The 19,497-nt window shown below is 36.1% G+C and overlaps 1 protein-coding gene across 1 annotated transcript in view; it reads right to left on the bottom strand.

Moving 5' to 3' along the window:
• Positions 1-915: 915 nt before the first annotated feature.
• ERBB2IP (erbb2 interacting protein) overlaps positions 916-19,497 on the bottom strand; it is a gene marked incomplete at its 5' end in the record, with an annotated part of 28,247 nt that continues 9,665 nt past the window's right edge. The window contains 8 exon segments of the mRNA XM_008947856.1: positions 916-1,021; positions 1,645-1,737; positions 2,879-3,088; positions 4,765-4,896; positions 13,022-14,540; positions 15,345-15,528; positions 17,232-17,349; positions 19,376-19,497. The exon segment at positions 19,376-19,497 is cut by the window's right edge and continues 19 nt beyond it. Coding sequence (XP_008946104.1) covers positions 938-1,021; positions 1,645-1,737; positions 2,879-3,088; positions 4,765-4,896; positions 13,022-14,540; positions 15,345-15,528; positions 17,232-17,349; positions 19,376-19,497 — 2,462 coding nt within the window.

Here is a 19,497-nt window from a genome sequence, read left to right as displayed (position 1 = left end):
TGCCTGGGATTGCCTCGACCCAGATGTTTTTGTTTGTTTTTAGAAAACTGAAGTGCAGCAGTCAAGACCGTCAACATTCTTAAAACAATAATGTGATGAATAATTAATTTTTAACAAGCCCTGCAACCTTAAGAGTGGCTACAGCACTGTTCAAAAGCCTTGCTAGACCACTTCCCTACGAATGTAAGGCTTATATAATCCCACTGTCCATTTACCTGACCCCACCCCAAATAGCTTATAAGCTCATTACACAACCTCTAACAAATCTGATACAGAAGAGGTCTGAAAGGTACCGACTTCCTACAGAAAAGCAGTTCACAGCTGCAGCCCAGAAGCCATGGCTCTTGAGGCAACCTACTTGGCTCACCTGCAGCAGATGGGGAAGCCAGGAGGTACATGCTATGACCAGCCAGCTATCAGCCAGCCCAGAGGCAGCTTCTGCCAGCACTTGTGCATGTCCAGCCTGTCAGATGGGGGAGAGGCAGCAAAGACTGGCAGGAACTGCAAGATGGAGAGGGATGTAACAGCAAGGTGCAGCTGTGGAGAGAGGTTTTGGGGGGCAACTGCTGGTGTTCAGACAACACGTTATTTATAACACCACATGTGAATGACCATGAGTTAAATAACTGAATGATAATAAAGTCTGATGAAATGCTGACTTTCCATCTTAATGAAAACATTAGGTTTGGGGTTTTTTTTTCCTCTATAAACATGAAAAATGTTCAGTTTGAAAAAAATGATCCAGCTGATTAATGCTTCAGTGTGTATCACCTAACCTAATCTCAGGTGGAAGAAAATTAAAAGCAGCATCCTAGAATGCATGAATTCTTCCTGAAAAGCACACCGGTAACCCACCTAAAAATTAAATATTTGGCTCTTAGAAAAGGCGCAAACTAAAAATGAACTGGTATAATATAAATGTTAGTTAACTGGATGACTATAGTACCTGAATTATTTTATCCCCTGGCTGTAACAGCTTCGATGCTGGTCCTTCTGGTTGCACTCTGGTTACAAATATGCCCTTGAAAAAAAGAGATGGAAAACATTTTCGATAACTTAGCTCATGAATAGTAAGGTAGCATGAAACAGATGCAATTCAAATTTTTTTTTTCAATCTTCCACCCTCACTAGATTAGAACACAGTATTATGCTACAGGTCTACTGGCTTTTGTGACTGCCTTCCTTTTTGTGATGTTAAATCCAGAAGAATTGCCTTTAGAGGAGTACTGAAGGGTAAATTCCGATCTCCCTTTGTTTAATTCAGCAGATGTACATGTCAAGATGAATTATCAACCACTACAAAACAAGGCTGTAGGCTAAAACATGTTCTCTTTTAACAGGCTTCCTAACTGTAAACTCTATAATAAACTATCTCAAATCTGCTGACTGGTATCTGGAACCGTGTGACCACGGTGGTCACCTACCACCTTGATTTTCGTTATGATTTGTTTCCAGTTTTCTCCCTTCCAGTCCTGGTGTTTAGTGGTTTGGGGTATACATAAATATACACATATATATGTGTATATATACACCCCAATATATTTTATATATATAAAAAAATTCCATGCCCCTCCCCCTCCTTTGCTATACTCTGAAACATTATGATCAGTACAATTTTAAGATGCATTAGTGTAAAATACTCACATCATCTTCAGGTCTAAAGGGATTCCCTCTACCACCAACTCCTCCTGATATACTAAATCCAAGTTCTGGGTCCTTGTCAATTCTCACTCGGATCTAAGTAGTTAGAACCAAAGTTAGATGAACTGACTGAAAACCTCCATTCAAAGCTACTGTAATGAAATTATTGCTAAGGAATTCAGGTGAACAAAAGCTTTAAAAAGCAAAAAAAAAAACCTCAAAGCATTTGTTGCAGTTCAAGAATGTATTATATCTCAATGTTAATTTGGAACAGAATTCCAGAAGAAAAGCATCATGTATGATTGTTTTACTCCAGTATCACTCTTATTACAATTATAGTTCATGGAGACTTCACATTCAAAGATATTTTCATATTACGTAAATTAACTTAACATTCTCAGCAAATAGACATGTTCCTATGAAAGAACCTGTTCTGCTTTTTTCTTTTCAAATTCTGGCTGGATTTTAAAAATCAAACCTTGTTCCTAATTTCGCTCTCAGCCCCGTCTAGCCAATACTCTCTCCCCTTTCTCCTGCCAGAATAGTTGACTAGAAAACATAATTTTACACAAGAAGTGGATATTCTCATTCTAGCATGGAATGAAAACACCATGCTCAGTATTTCCTCAAAAACCCTGAAATACAGAGGAAACATCTGTGTCCGAGAGCAGAAAGAAGGCTGGCATAATGAAAGAGCCATTAAGTTGTAGAAGAATTTCTTACCCACATCTGTCAGCCATAAATAAAAATGATAGTTATCAAGCATGCATTAGATGCTCATGCTTTTTTTTATCCTTTTTTATGGATGCATACTTCCACATTTGCAGATTTTTTTAACCATTCTGGATAGCAACAAAGAGCAAAGTACTCTAAGCTGCACTGCTACTTTCTGTTTTTTTCAGTTACTAGACAAATAATGAACTGGTGATCAGTCAGCGTAATTGAGAAATAAATTTCTAGCTCAGAAAAAAGATGTGAGTTTAAGTTTCTGGCACATCATCTTAAAAATCTACCACATTTCCCTCTTAAAATGTTCACCTAAACAGCAAAAAGAGCTCAAAACCAGAAGGAAGGTGTGATTTCAGTAGAACAGCACTGAGATAGTGCTGTATTCTGCTGGAGATAAATTCCTATTTGATTTCTGTCACCGTCTGTGGAGAAATATGATAAACTGAACCAATAACAATTTACTGCCACTGATGGACAGATCATATCATCAAGTTAGATTTATTCTTACCTCTTGCTTTGCCAGCTCGTGGCTTTGTCTAGGAGGACATTGGGACTGGGTATAGGGAGGTTGGTGGGCAACTTTCAACATCAGATAATCAATTAATTGCTCTCTAGATGGATGTCTTGCTACTGATGATTGAGGAGGGAGATGATGGACTTGGCTGTAGTTTGTCTGAGGTCTTTGAGGCTGGCACATCTGTCCGTTTGTCAAAGGCATCTGAATAACATGAACACTCAATGTCATACATTTTATAAGCAGCAACCCTCAATTCCTCCTTTATTGTTTCAATATTTCTGATATTTGACTGCCTTTAATTTTAGGAAAATTACTAAAACTACTCTTCTGGACCATGTACAATTATGCTGAATTTTCCTTATAGTCATCAGCTCTGACCTACTGAGAACAAATATGAAAAACAAGAACTTACTTTGAGTTCTGATCTGCTAGAATAGACTAGACAGTCTTTGCATTTAGCACTTCTTTCACTGAGTTAACCCAGCCATCACTTTCTAGCAGTGCAACTGTCAGTATTGACACTTGGTTTGTATTATTATAGTTCACATTTCTACTGCATAAAATTCAGAGATTTTGCAAAAATTCCTGGTAGATCATACACAAAATAAAAATTCCACACAGCTCGCAAACAAACCATATGTTCTCCAAGCATCTTTTGGTGACCACAAGAAAACCCTCTGAGCAAATACAAGATTTTAATATCAAAACTGTGATGATATTTCCAATAAATACAATTTTGTTAACACATCTGTCACTGATTTGATAGGTATAACGATGACAAAAAGCAGGAAGGTACACAACTGTCAAGACGCACAGTGTATTCAATGTCACAAGGAATGATGCTGGAGACGATGAGGTTTCTTACAGAAGCCTCAGAGTTACTGCTCTGCTGTGCAGCCCAGCACTGAGATGGGCATCCCTTTTGCCTCCTCACCCACATGCTTCACACTCTTACCCAGCCTAAGCAGTCACTCATCTGTATGATTCCCACACCTTGCAAAAACATTACAGGCTTGAGTTACAGATTTTTTTTCTGCCTGCCACCATTATCCCATCAGTTAATATTATAAATAACTGAAGTGTACAATTTTAACCATGCTATATGAACAGACATATCAGAATCTAGTCTTTTGAGTTTATGTCAAAGTCTTTCTGAGAAATAGTAATGTGTGTATATATAATTTTTTAGCTTATTTACAGATCAGATGTATTCAATTTCCACAATTTTCCACTGCCTTTTCTGAAAATCTAAAGCATGACAGGAAAACTATTGTTTGTTGTGCTGCCAGAAATAGATTTGCATAGGCAACACGTACCAATAGCTATGCAAATTCCCAATATCCAATGTCTGCAAAAATGCAACCAAAATTACTGGTTCTAAAAAGAAAGTCAATCGCTGCATTGTAATAATTTACAAGTACCCATTTAGTTTCAGTTTAGTAAGTTCTGCCTGTAGAGATGCTCCTTAGAGGTGAATACAGATTGTCTCCTACAAATTCTAGTTTATCATCAGAATTCCATCACAACATATTTCAAGTTTGTTCTTTAAAAGGATTAATCAGCTTCAGATTGATTTCCCGACATCACCTGCCATATTGCAATTTCCACTTGCAATTATGTCTTTTGCTTCAAATTTCTTCCTTCAAAGACCCTGCTGAAGAAAAATGAGAACAACCCTCTTCATATAGTTAACTATTTTGTCTTGCAAAAAGGGATGATGTTTCACTTATGCCACCTTCAAGATCTGGGTACTATGCTTTAAAGAAGCCTCAGTTGCAACTGCTATGCCAACATACATTTCTACAACCAATTAAAAAAAAATATCCTTACAAATAATCATAAGTGTATCCTATCCATAATGTCATGTAGATAATTACCTGCACAGCTATTTTCTTCATGCTGTCTGGAGGAACATCTTTGAGACTAAGTGTGGCAGATGAGTAATTTTGCTGTCCTGAAATGAATACTTCATCTTGGCATTGGTCTCCTGGACTAGCAGCCTGCGGATGCTTTAAACAGAATGAAGCAGTAAAGACAACTGTCTTCATATAATTTAAACTAAAAAATTCTCATGAAGACACCCAAAATAAAATATTTTAAGGGCTTTACTATTCTTTAGCTTCTTTGATTAACTAGTACGTTGCTTATGTAGTAAAATCTTACTAGCCAAGACACCACACCCATAAAATATTGGACCTCTACAAAAACTAGCAACTGCAGATGTGTTTTTGATCATAAACTGAGAAGAAAAATCAACAAATGTTAAGGACTGCCTCTTCAAGGATTCATATGGTTAAAAAGTCTTGTGACTTTATCCTGCTTTCTATGGATACCATAACATCACTTGGGATGCTTGGAGTTAATGGATGCTAGAGAGTAATTTCCTCACGTTTACTTACAAACTAAAATACTCTGCATTTTCTTGAATGCATACAATATCTTACAATACAGTTTACATCATCAGAATTTGTTTGAGGGAGATAAAAGCACAGCAAGGTTTTGTTTAAACCATTAGGAACCTAGGTTAAATTCAGAATGGTAATCTCTTATTCGCATATGTACCAGACGTTTTACATATGTTCAACCACCTGAAAAAGCCATTTGCAAAACTCAACTTCATGGCATTAAACTGGAAAGTATTGTAATAAGTTTGAGGCATATGAAGTGAAGGCAAAATATTTGATTTAAAGCCTATTGAAAAATTCCAGAATATAAGTTCCATACTATGTTTAACCGAAAGCACTGTCCATATGTAAAACGACAACTCTGTCAATTTAAGGACACCTTTCTTTCCCCCTCTATGTATTGCAATAGCCTGCTGTAGGTACTCACTCGAACAACGTGCACACCAGAACCTCTTCCGTCTGCAACACTGAAGGCAACACTACCCTGGCTGCCATGCAGATCCCTAGAGCTGCCATAGTGAAAGCTGCTAACTGCAGCATAATTGGAATTAAAGGACCTAGACAGCATGCTCTGAATAAAGAAGGGACAGATTTAACACAGAGATTAGTGCAGCATGCATAAACCACAAGACATGTTATACATAGACTAATACAAATATATTCAATTGTCATGCAAGATAAAAATCATGCAAGAACAGTACCACTGTGATATATGAAACAACTCAGTGACCCCTGTTTACCTTTATTTACTGTAAATCAGCATGCAGTCAAAAGTTAACATGCAGAGTTACATGTAAATAAAGTAATTCAAATGTTCATGTGTCTGGAAGAAGCAACAAAGGTGCACTGCTTATCAAAATTTCTGTGTTTTCATTAAATTTGCAACATATCAAATATATTGTAGGAAGAGAAGCTGGCAGTCAGCTCAAAACACCTCTGGAAAGCCATCTAGTTACCTGTTATTATTTTACCTCATTTCTCCCCACCCCCATTAATGGTACAGTACAAATAAAAATTTACACAGAAACACAGATTTGTCTGTTTGACCAGGTTTTCTTGTTATTGCAATGCTGTCAATGTCTGTAATGCATTCCAATAACACCTCATTCAAGAATGCAAACTAACCTCATTTAAATAAGAAAAGGCTCAAAAGAAAGCTTGGAGTCCACCTGTGTACCACTGTAGCCAATCAATGTGGTAACATGAGCTCGAGGACAGAAGCGATAGTGGTTTGGTTTTGAGCTTCATTACCTTGCAAACCTGACCTCTGAAATACTGGCAAGGGTAACAGAAATAAATCAGCAGACATTACCATCTTGCCAGCATGGATTTTTGTAGTTGTAAGAACAAAGCAAACCAAAAAGTTTCCACAAAATGATAAAAGGAAAATCCTCTATATGCCATACAACTAATGAAACAAACCTATACTGAAGAAGCGAGAAATACCCATGAAAAAATGTGACCATAGTAAAAGATGTATCACAAAGCACAAAAGTCCAACAAATTCAAAGCTTCCCTTTTCTAAAAAATAAAGTCTCCATTTTTTTTCAAGTAAAAAAGAAGTTCAAAATACATATAATTTGAGTACGATACTGCAGAAACTCTTACATGAATAAATACTTTTTGGTGTTTGTCTGTTGACTACACACACTAATTTGATTTTGGAAGCAGTTACTTGCCCTTTGGTAGACAATTGTTTCTTCATACTAGCTTTATCTTGTGAAACTAAAACTAGTTTAATACTCAGTCATATCCCTCTGCATAGTCATACTCCTCAGATGCTGTGGTAGCACAGTCATTGGAAAATCCCTTGAAAACAGAATTTCCTGACAATACTTGGATTTTTTTTGGCTAAGGCTCTTGGACAATCACACAATGGTAGAGTGAGCTTTCTTCATGCTCCTCTTCTACATGTACCCTCTTCTCTAGTCAATGGATTTTTCAACCTTCCAGACAAGTCTCCAGAGTCTTTCCCCCTCTTGTGGCAAGAAGAATGTATTTGGGATTCAAGTCTCTCTTTACTAAACATTGAATGTGAGCTTACTGCAGCTTTTAAGTTTCAGGCCAAAAACCGGTGAAATTACAAAAGCTAGCTTTATTTAGTTCCTTAGTGCCTCAAAGCATCATCTTACAATCTCACATCTCAAAATAGTTTCTATAATTAGGCAGGTGGCCTTCTTTACCAACTAGTACAGGCAACTCCCTGAAGTTTCCTTACAAGAAAGCTGCTCTCAGAAGCTCCTGTATCTCTCCAACTTCTGTAAGTGGCAAAAAGACAGTTTTTTAGGAATGCATGGATAGACTACAAAGTTATCTTCTGAAAGCACCTCTAGCAGACCATCTTACCATGATCTGCTAGACCCCTAGATCCGCTAGAACCACTGTTCTCTTAGATGGACCCAAACAGACGGTCAATAAATAGTAACAATCTGAATCCAGATTTGTATTTACAATCTAAGATAGATCTCCAACAGGAGGCAGAACTTTCCTAAAAACTGTAGACACTTACTTTTTCACCAGGAACTAAGATTTCAGTTAACTTAGTTTAGTGAGCTTCAAGGTGATTACATAGCCTGAGAGTAGTTTTATTCAAGGGTCTGTAAGATCTCCTTTCTTGGTAGAGATCTTTTCCTAAGTGCAAAAAATGATGGTGCAGTTGGTGTGTAGAAGACATGAGAAGTCCTGCAAACACGACTCTTCTCCTTCTCTCCATTTGGTACAGCATCTCAGCACTAAATTCGAAGGAACCCCCCAAGTACAAACTCTACAGGACAAATGCTATTTAAAATTATATGGAGTTGTAAGGAAGTTTTAGTTTAACACAAGAAGAGATTCTTAGTGACAAATCTAGGAACTATTTTTCTTCTACCTATTTTTTTCTGGTAAGAAAGAAACTGAGGCATTTGGAATGTGAACAGCATGCCTCTTAATTTTGTTTCTTACTATCAGTATGATTAATGCTATGTATTTCCTAGTGAGATTCCTAAAGACTGCTGCATCAAAGACGACACTTTTAGAAATCTGCATATACCATTGCCATTAAAGCCCTTGATTTTTATTCCAGTTTATTAAAAAATAAATATGGAATAAATATACGATCTAAACTTCAGATAAGTGTTAATTCCAAACACCAACTCATTCTCCATCTCATCTACCACAGTGTCTTAGGGAATAACGGCTTGCAAAATGATAATTCAAATGTTTGAGGTTTGAGAAATCTCATTTCAATTACTCTAAACTGACACACACTACCCAATATACATGCCAGTGAAGTTTACTAGAAATCAGTTACTCAGCAGTGAATAACACATACTAAAAGCTACCATATATCAAGAAAAACATGTCTGTGTACAAAGTAAAAAACAAACAAACAAAAAAAAACCAGCAAACAAAAACCAATACATCTACTGAGGTACAAGACAATAGTATTGGAATTTACCCAGGAGAATATCTATTGGATAATACTGTGGCAATTTTAAGACTGGCTGGAGTCTGTCATGACAATCCATTAAATTTTGGTATGGAATAGGAAGTAATAAAATGCAGGTATCTGCAGGGAACAAGACTCTACATCCTACTTATCTTGGAACAGCCTTAGCTAGTAATTTAACTGCTAACCCCAAATATTGACATTTACTTATTTATATAATAGTACTTAGACTCAATTGCCAGTTAAAGGTGGACATAAGTTATCTTTTGATGCTCCATTACATGTCTAGAAATCCAGTCATTTTTCATTCCCACCTTGACTATCTACAATTCTTTAGAAAAAGTTTGCTCAAGATATTCTGGAACACTTGAAACGCCTAAAACTAACACTTTAAGCCTTCTGGAATAAAAGCATACAAGACAAAACAAACAAACAAACCAACCAACCACCACCAACACCTCAAATTTGTTGGAGATTTGACAGAATTCTAGTGAGATACCAATTTATCCCAAAAAGGAACAACTTAAATATTATGAAACTATTCTTAAATCACAAGAGAGGAACAAAGAAGGAATGAATTTAGGCCTCTGATCCTGCAAAAAGATTTGTCTTCAAAAGGTGACTGCATTCCTACTGAAGAACACACAGCATAAAAAAGGAAATAAAGGGAAGACTTTCAAACTTTGATTAAATCTGCAATTCTGTATCAACACAAACACTTGAACTTTTTTCTTTTAATACGGCACTGTACACTGGCAACTTTTGAGAATAAAGAAACCTATTCTGATTTCTGAATTGGAAAGTAGGAATCAAACTTTATGACTACTTCTCTGAAAACTCAGCCATTTTAGATAAATACTAGATAAAGTGGATTAAAAATTAAAGGACTTAATTCCAGTTGAAATTAGAATTGAAAGCAAACACGCACCTGAAGTCCCAAGAGATCCACAACAATAAAAGAAAATATACATATGTAAGGAAAGGACAGTCAGGCTTAGTAACTTTTTCTGCCTATTCAGCACACATAACAGATGTTTGTAGATAACTGTTGCAGATATTTCATACTGCAATTTACAGCTGAGAATTTCCTCTACCACGCACAATAAAATGGGTGACACTAGCGTTATTACACAGGCAGTATTTCAGTTGGAATTCCTAAGCAAAAACTTTCAACAACTCTACGATGGAAGACTACTGTGATATATTAGGTAGTAAAATTGGCAAGTGACACTCAAAAAGGAAAATATGCTAAAAAATATTACTGTTTTAAAAACTTGAGGTTGGGCATGGAGCAGAATTGACTGTGAACTTTCCAACAACTTACATATATAGCCACTAGAGAGCAGCTTGACATTTAAATAAGCTCTTTTCTCTATCCCACAATAAAAGATGGGTTTGCATCAGGTAAGCAAATTGTCTCCTTAAGATACGCAAAATTTCTGTTTAAAAATGGTCTCATGAACTGTTTTCACCTTTGCTCAACCAGATAAATAATTTAATTGATGGGTGTATGTCCCCTTACAGCTTGTCAAAAGGATTACAAATGCTGGTTATTTGGCTGGAATCCACTGTTAATAATTTTTGCTGGACTTAAAACTATCCTGTATCTCTCATGCAGATTAAACTCTCAAAAAGCTGTTGTTTTTTTTTTTTTCTTAGCTGTATCAGGTAAAAACGGCTAATAAACAAAACAAGAACTGCATTCTCCAATATGTCCAGCAAGTAAACACTTTTAAGTGGGTTTACCACTTAAAAATTACTCCAAATTCTATAAAAAGCAAAACAAGAAAGTACTTCAAGAGCTTAGCAGAAAAGAAACCAGCCCAAACAAATCCAAGCCAATAACAAAACCAATCCCCCCAAACACCACTACACCCTCTTTCCTAATAAATGCAGGATAGAAATAATAAACATGATTAATTTCAATAACAGACTCAGAAGAGTCACAGTGAAGATAATATTAACCCATACTGTTGTGTATAACCACAGGCAAGTAGATATTAACTGAATATTCATCATGAAGCTTGATTTTGTATACCTATATTTCAGTGTTGTGTCTTATGCTTTAAAACAAGAAACACCATTCTACATCCATGAAAGCTTTGTCAAAGCAATTTCCAATAAATATTCCTTAAATGAGCTCTATAATTGAACTTGTCCCTTAAATGCTTGTTCCTTAAATGAGTTCTGTAATTATGAAATGTTTCTTCAGACTTCAAAAATCTGGTTTATAGATAAGTCTCCTGTGCCCACCTAATTTTTAATTACAAATAGAAATACCAAACCCACTATTTTAAAAGAACAAAGAAATATCCAGTAAATTGCTAGAATATCCACATTATCTTATTTGCCATCTGCCACACAGGATCATATCTACATTTTTCAGAGATCAGGTTTTTCGTTTTGAGGCTGTCAAATCTCACAGAATATAAAGTAAACAATTATATATAGATTACTTTTAAACCTGTAAGCAAGTCTCAGAGAGCTAAGTAAAAGGTACTTTAAAATGTTCAAGGCCAGAAGAAAAGAAACACACAAACAAATCAGACATCCAAGATCTGGTAAACTAGCTGCACGGCTAAACTCTCAATAGCAGCCATTCTGTATCACTCCAGTAGGGAAAAAAAAATTAAAGTTTACATATAAAGCATAATAGAAAGCACAGATATAAAGGGAATAAAGTCAGGCAAACAGTTTCCTTAGTAAAGGTGACTGTACTGCTACAGTACCTGAACATACATCACTGGTGTAATTAAACACATTCTTAAATGTGCTTAGGGTTTTTTTTTTGTCAGTGTTTGTGGATTTTGTTAGGAATTCCTAAATTCCTAACACATCAAATGTGGACAATACAAGAATGAGCTGTAAACAAATTGCATAGGCAATGCACCAAAGTTTTGCTTTCCTCTGCTTTCAGGGACTGATAGGATTTTTGCTTCTCTGTTGTTTCATGTAAGATTTGATATATGCATCCAGGAGAATGGAAGACCAGAGAATGCAATTTTTATTAGGCCTGGAATATGGTGAGGTTTGTGACTACTTTGTTGGAAAAAGGTCCCCACATTACAGCAAAGTACTGTGAAAGCCTGAAAATATTTTACTTTGTACTTGACTCAAGCTGGATCAGAAGAACAGGTGCAGCCCTTGTGCAGGCTTCTTTAATGAGCAAACAAAATCCATCCCTTTCTATCACCAGAAGTTACGCAATTTAAACCAAACAAAAGCAAACCTATCCCGCCAAATACTTGGATTTCCAAAGAAAAATCACAGTTAAGAGTAATTTTTTCAACCACCTCCATCTAAATTTCTTTCAGCTATCACAGATACTGAAGCAGTTAGCATAATGATCACAAACCAAACTATGTTCTTTCAAAAGAAATTAAAGAAGAAAATTCATCTAGCTGTCACAGTATTTTGGCTGCTTTCCTCCCCTCCAAACAAACATGATCAGGCTAATAACATTCTGCCTATTATATAGTGATATTCTAAATTGGTTTAGCTGGACAACATAGATCACAGTCTTTCATTCTCTACTCAAATTCTTTGAAGATATGTAACTGTTCAGCTCTACATATCAGCTCAAATTCTTTATAGCATTACATAAAGTACATAAAGAATCACGTTCATCATCTCTAGTTATATCAAAACCTCCTGTGATTTCCTGAAATGAACAAGATTTTTAAGTGTTCTCATCTCACAGCAATAAATATTCATTCAACGATCTGTCAGATACTCAACTTCAAAAGACAATTGGCTTGGAGGTAAATACATGTTAATTATAGCTTTTGAATTCTTCAGCAACTGAACCTGTAGACCTATAATTCCAAAGAGATTTCACTCATTTTCTTTTCCTTTTTTTTTTTTTTCCTCCTTTTTCTTCTTAAAGAGAAGAAATAGGGGTGGGAAAAGGCAGAACAGAAAGATAAGGAAGTGTAAGGGAATATGTTTGCGTAATACAAACACGATGCTATAGCGAAAATTATCTGGCCTCAAAGAGCTGTTCTTGCAATCCAGCATGTTAGTGTGACATTATTTAATGTATTCTAAAGTAATTCGTCTAAGCAGGCTAGTATGATGTAAAAAGAGGGACTACTTTTTCTTTGGGGAGAAAAGTTAATTTACAGCCTACCATATGACTGCTGCTCAGATATTCATCATAAACACATTTATCCTTTTTGAGGCAGTATCAAAAGTACCTTTTCACTGGTAATTAAAAGCAGCTGAAAACACAAGAGTATTTAACTTATTCCATATCCAGGTAACAGAAAAGTAGAAAAGTTTTTAAATTATTATTTTTACCTTTTCTAGCTTTTTAGCCTCAATATGTCGCAGCACCTGTTCCCTCCAGTCATGAGGGACTTTACTTTTTCCTGGAGGGTCTAATAAAGAGTGCTCAGAGTTAACCCTTGGGTTTGATCTCTTCGAAGGGCTAGTCCGTGCGTAATTGAAGTCACTGACTGACATAGTTCTTTCCGGTATCTCATTCACTGATGGCCGAGCACTCTGTGGTCGAGGTACATTTGGACCATCAATGCTGTATGTCCTGGCAGAAAGAGGTCTCTGTTGCCCAGACATTACTGGTGGAGCTCTTCCTACTGAATGCAAATCTCTGTATGTTAAATAATCCCCTTCAGGAACTTGTGTTCGCCTTGAAGGTCCAGTATCCCCAACATTCATAGAAGCTGCAGAAGACACACTGCTCTGCCTTTGAAGAGTGTGTCTGGTTGCTCCTGAGAGCAGTCTATCATTTGGTGGAAGAGCCCACGTATCTACATGTCTCCCAGTCATCCGCTGGTGAGTGTTATACACAGTGCTGGCTCGAACATTGTTATGATTGGAGAAATTCATATTGGCAGAATGCTTTACGTAGCTGGGAGTTTCGGTACTCTCAGACCTAAGCAGACGTGAAGGAGGTAAGCTGCCTTGTTCTACCGGGATGTTTTGTTTCTGGGGCCACAAGGTGTCTTTCGCCGTTGCACTGCTGCTGTACTGAATATTATACTGGGGAGGGCAGAACATCTGTGCACCACTTGCCACTGCTCCTCTCGCTATGTTAGCACCTTCAGGATTGTGATTTGAGTCAAACTTGAACACTGCTTTTGCAGAAGATACTAAATCAGACGACGACGATGACCCGGGAAAAACCTGCAGTGGCTGATCATACAGAAGAGTAGCAGATTTACTTCGAACTATGTTTTTCCCATCTGCACTATCAGATGCTGATTTTAGCACTGAGTTTGCCTGTTGAGGTCCATTCTCACTAACAATATCGTAGATTTTCACACCACCAGCGTCCATACTGGTGATGCTGTGAGATTTCATCACAGGACCACTTCTCTGTGGGGACAAATCTTCAGTACTTCTTGAAACAGAGAGCTCAGCAGAATCGCCATCAACTGTAGTGCTTTTTATTAGTTTGTCTTTACTGGGAGACTGTGCTGCTTCCTCAGGATGTCCATTTACTTTATTTAGAGGATATTTGTTTGCATTTTCCAAGTGCTCGGTTTCTTCTTTTGTGTTGTTATTCAAAAAGCCCTTTACGGAGACGATTTCCTGTGCTTGCAGCCTTTCTGCTGGGACTGGCACTGCCTCTTCACTAACCAGTTTACTGATATTCATGTTTATTTGGTCTAATTTGTGAGACTCCTCCATGGGAGTGCCTAGATCAACACCTTTTCCTAGCAGGCCTAATCTTTCTTCAATGCTTAGTTCATATTCAGACAAATCTGTAACCTTCTCTTGCACATTTTTTTCTTCTACCATAATGCTCAATTCACCTCCATTTTGTAAAAGATTATTGAAATTTTCGTCTTCTCGCCTGGAAAAAAAAGACGTCTCTTAAAAGAAATCCCAAGAGGAACCAGAATATTCCTTTAAGAACTGTTCTACAAAAAACAGTCAACACGCAACACACCCATTCTGTGCACACAAAACAGGACAAAGACCAAGATACAACCAGATTTTTGATTTGATTTCTTACCATTACAGAAATATATTACACAGAGGGCTCATTTTGGCCACTTTTGTGTTATCTGATTTCAGAAGTTTGTTTAAATTGAATAGAGATTATTAAAGACAGTTTAAAAGTCTCAAGAAGTACAAAGTGACAGTAACTCTCTTTTTTTAAAACCAAATACTTGCAAGTTCCACATCAATTTCGGATATCTTGTTTCCATTGGCAATTTTTTTTATAAAATAGCACCTTCTCAACTTCTAATTAAAGCCTCAAGACAAGTAGCAACCTCTAAGTTCATTCTCTTTAAGTTTTGAAAAGCCTTTTATAGTTAGTAATCAAACTGACCTCCAAAATTGTACAAATAAAAGCAAAGAGCTTTTAAAATGGTGCACTGAAGTATTTTGAAGCAATAAATTATATGGACAAATTTATTATACCCTATTATTAAGATAGGAACCATGTCTTGCATACTAAAATCAGCCCCTTAATTTTATTGCTTTTTTTTAAAGGTAACTATTCAATTTTTTAACCTTACTTACAACATTAAAATTGAAATTATTTAATGAATGATAAGCTAATGAATTAAAAGAATTGACACATATTATGAAAGACTAAGTAACATCTTTCTATTATATTTGCTCAGTGGTATACCGTTATCTTACAAACCTGATCTTGGATAAAACAGTAGCATGTGTTTCTTTGTCTGGAGAACAGAGAGAAATATCTTGGCTACTATCAGTATTTAAGGAAACAGAATCTGACATTCGAGAAGGAGAGGAACAGTTGCTGTTATTTTGATTGCTATTGTGGGTAGCTTCATCTGATAAGGAATCTGCATCTTTTGAATCATCTGAAATAAAAATTTGCCAATTTAGTTAGTCACATAACAATCTTATAAATGTTTAATAACCATTTCATGTGTGTATGTTACAGTATTTAGAAACTGTCTCTTGTTCTTGAGTAATTCTTAGTACTGGAAACTAATAGGTATGCAAACTTCACCTAAGTTTACAAAAGACTTTTGGCTGTTGGCAACAGTTCCTATAATATTTGGTTCAATGTAAACAGTTAATTTAACTTGTTGCTTTATTCCAAGTTTCACTGGCATAAGCTAGTGCTACACTATGTAGTATCTCCCCAAAATACCTATCAAATTGTATTTCTGTTTTTGCAATGATTTCAAACTTTTGAATTACATAATATATTAGTCCCTGTGAAAATGAGGTACACTGCTTCACATGCAGGATTCTGAAAGTGTATATAGTTTCTGATTTTAAACACTATTGTAAAATATCTAATTATTAGACCAAGCATGCTGGAAAGACCTAGAGCACTGGATAAGCTCTGTATAGTTTCATAAATGTAGAACACAGGAAAGAAAAATTGTTTTCTGCAGTGGGAATTCAACCCATTCCCATGCTTTGCGGATCACCTAGGACAACATTTTCAGAGCAATTTACACCTGTGCACATGGACTGTTGCATAATGTATGCATATTTATATATTATATGCATAAAAAAAAAAAATAACTTCGCTGATGGGACTTCAAGCCAGCCATGACTTTGATGTAAGTGTACAAATACATTCAAAGTTTTGCTTCAAGGCACATTAAGATGTCAAAAGAATGTTGTTTTTTTTTTTTTAAAATCGATGTCTATCTCCAGAGACAAGAAAGAAATTTTGACTTATGACTTCAGTTATGCATAAAAAAAACCCAAAGACAGTATTGATAAACATCAATCATTTCACCTGCATGTGATCTTCAACAGACTTCCTGCTACCTCCATGTGGTTTTCCTTCTTCCCAAACAAATCTCACTCTTTTACATGTAATGGCCAGAAAAGCCTTTTGTCCAAGAAACTACTGGACTAGGATATCATATGAAACAATATATAATTCGCTCTCCAACTTTTAAATGATGTTTTCTCTGATTCCTAGGTAATTCCATATTCTTAAGGAAATGGTTACCCAGACTGAAATTATCTTCCAGAGAATATAGTGCTTAGGTAACAAAACCAATGTTCTGAAGTTTCCCATTAGAGGAAAGAAGACACATAAAAGCATAAAGTGACTCTGGAGAAAGAGTTGCCAAAAGATAAGTTTATTCTTAAACTTTAGGAAGAGAGCACAGCTTCTCTGAGAAATTTAAACAAGTGATACTGCTGCCTACAGCAGTGATAATCCAAAATATCTGAGGGAGGGAAGAAATATGGAGTAATTCTAAGGCAAAACCACTTTCTGCAATCCTTTCCTCAAGCATATCAGCAGTGTGCTCAAGCTAACAGTCCTCGAAACATACACATCTCTCCTTTCCGCCCCTCTCCTTTTACACTGGTAACAATAAAAAAAAAAATATAGGCTGTCAACACAGCTCAAGTATAATGCATTGAATTTTTTCTGCTTTCATTCCTTAACTAGAGAATTCATCATTTTTCTTCAAAAACTTAAATATTAAATCTAATTTTATATCATTTAATTGCAAAAACTAGCCATTTTGAGTCAAGAAATTATCAGAATAGCACAACACTTCTATTGCTCTTTTTGGTATCTAACCTTTTTTGTTACTGCTAAGAGCTACCACTTTTGGTTGGTTTATGGAGGTTTCTATCAGTGGTGGTCTCATTTCTGCCATTTTCATCTCTTCATCAGAGGAGAGTTCTTCTGACTCCTGCTAAAGGAAAAAAAGCTTTATGCTGTGCATTTTAAAGAACTTAAAAGTTAAGTAAATGCTATCTAAACTGTCACCCACTGAATAATAAAAGGGAAAAAATAAACGAGCAACATAACTTAGGCATAACAACTGTGTAATGCATTTGTAGTGCATGTCAACTGAATTTAGTGATATTTGCCACCAAATTATTTTTAAGAAGCTGCATATACAGACTTTCATTGTCACTGATGAACTCATTGGGAACAATACTGAAACTGGTAACTTCAGCTGCAAAAATGTACTTGGGTGAAGTAGATGCAGCCGCTATTCCACTGCTGGAGAGAACCTCCAGTCAAGTTCAATCCAGAAAGTTATCACTGAACCAGCAAACACTCTAGACTAACTAACTGGGTATTGGTTTTGCAGAGAAGAGTTCAAACTGAAACAGCTATGTTTCAGCTATTGGTGTAAACTCCAAAATGAAGCTAAGGTATTTAACTTCAAGAATAATGTCACAGGAATAAAGCGATGTCAACTACATTTAAGCCAGAAAACACTAGTTCCTAACTATAAGATGGAGCTCAGTGCACTTACGAACAGACTGACGCAGCTGGTGCAAGAGCAGCCATGCAACTGATTCAGTTTCCCATTGCCAGCACTATATTCCTATCATTTTCCAAAAATTGTTTCCAGTAATACTTTGAAGGAAAAGAATTCCTTCCCCTAAAGTGGAAATTTCTGGCTAGTAAACACACTTGCTGCTACAAATGCTACAAAATCCATGTTGCAGATTGCAAAATTAGTCTGTCAATATTCACTTTTTCTTAGAAATTTCAGAACGTTTAATGTGTGGAACCTACTGGAGCATCTCCTTCCTCATGATACTGTCTGGCCTACTGTTGGGAGGACAAACCTGACTGAGAGGTAGCCCACAAGCTATGACAGTCTTCATTAAAAACAAGAAGTAAAAATCCTCTTGGAGGTGACATACAACAAGAAGTGTAATCAATGTTGAAATTAAAAACTTACACACAAAGTTTAGATACCTTGATTCAACTGCTACAGTATTACCAGCATGTTATTACATGGAAGTAAGGAATTCACTGTCCCTGATCAACCACATACTGCTGCCTCATTTGCTTACTGGCATATAAGCCAGTGAGAATGAATTGCTGTCACTACTGTTAGACAAAAACCATGGTTTTCTGAAATCTTCCTCTAGTTTAAAGGCATAATGTCAAACAATGTTTTCAGAAAGTATGTAGAAGCTGGAACACACTAGTGAGGAAATAGCAACAGCAATAACTGCTTATCACAATGTCTCTTCAGTGAAAGTATGATCTATGCATGTTCCACTGCTTATACAACACGGGCAAAAATAAGCTGCTTGTGAAACTGAGAAAAGCATTTTACAGGTCATAACTGGCAACTGATCAAGTGACAATTTCCAAAATTTGTCATAAGTCTGAAACATTCTAAATAAATTTATACATGGTGTTTATCAGAGAGATGGGCAAAGCACTTAAAAGTTTAAAATATCTGACTTTTTATAAGAGGTAAATACAATCCAAATCATATTCATGACAGCTCACTAATAAACACACAGAAATACATATTTTTAGCCCCACCTTTCACTTTTCATTTGAAATGAATGTGCATAGTAACCTGGATATACAAATTTTGATTGCTGCCATGAATAAGGTATTCTGTCATTTCTCTGACAATTAAATCAATTATTTAATGAAGAACTAAGAATCAAGTAAAACCTGGAAAATTCTGAATCTTTTCATAGTTTGACAAGTCAACTTTTAAGCAAGTATGCTTTATTTTTCTTTAAATACATGTATTTTTCATTATGAAATTTTTATTAGCTATTTCAACTTCACTCAATATATTCTGAAGTGAGATAAATATTGCATTGCAAACCTTCTGTATTTACAGAACTTAGGGATGCCGATTTTCTGCTATTGTCAACATAAATGTTCGTTTCCCATTAAAACACCAGCACAATTCTTTGACTGCTATGAAGTTCATTGCAATGCCATACCTCAAGCGTGTCTTCATGGTTGACAACTGGTTTTGTGTTCTGCAAGGTTTTAACAAGTGCAGTCATCTGTGAATTTGCAGTGCTGTGCTCAGCTTCTGGTTCAGTAGGCTTCTGCACAGAGC

Source organism: Merops nubicus, unplaced genomic scaffold, assembly GCF_000691845.1.
Source record: "Merops nubicus isolate BGI_N331 unplaced genomic scaffold, ASM69184v1 scaffold31869, whole genome shotgun sequence".
In the NCBI taxonomy this organism is placed as follows: Eukaryota; Metazoa; Chordata; class Aves; order Coraciiformes; family Meropidae; genus Merops; species Merops nubicus.
The sequence above is the reverse complement of the archived record's forward strand: the minus strand, read 5'-3'. Positions and strand labels throughout refer to the sequence as shown.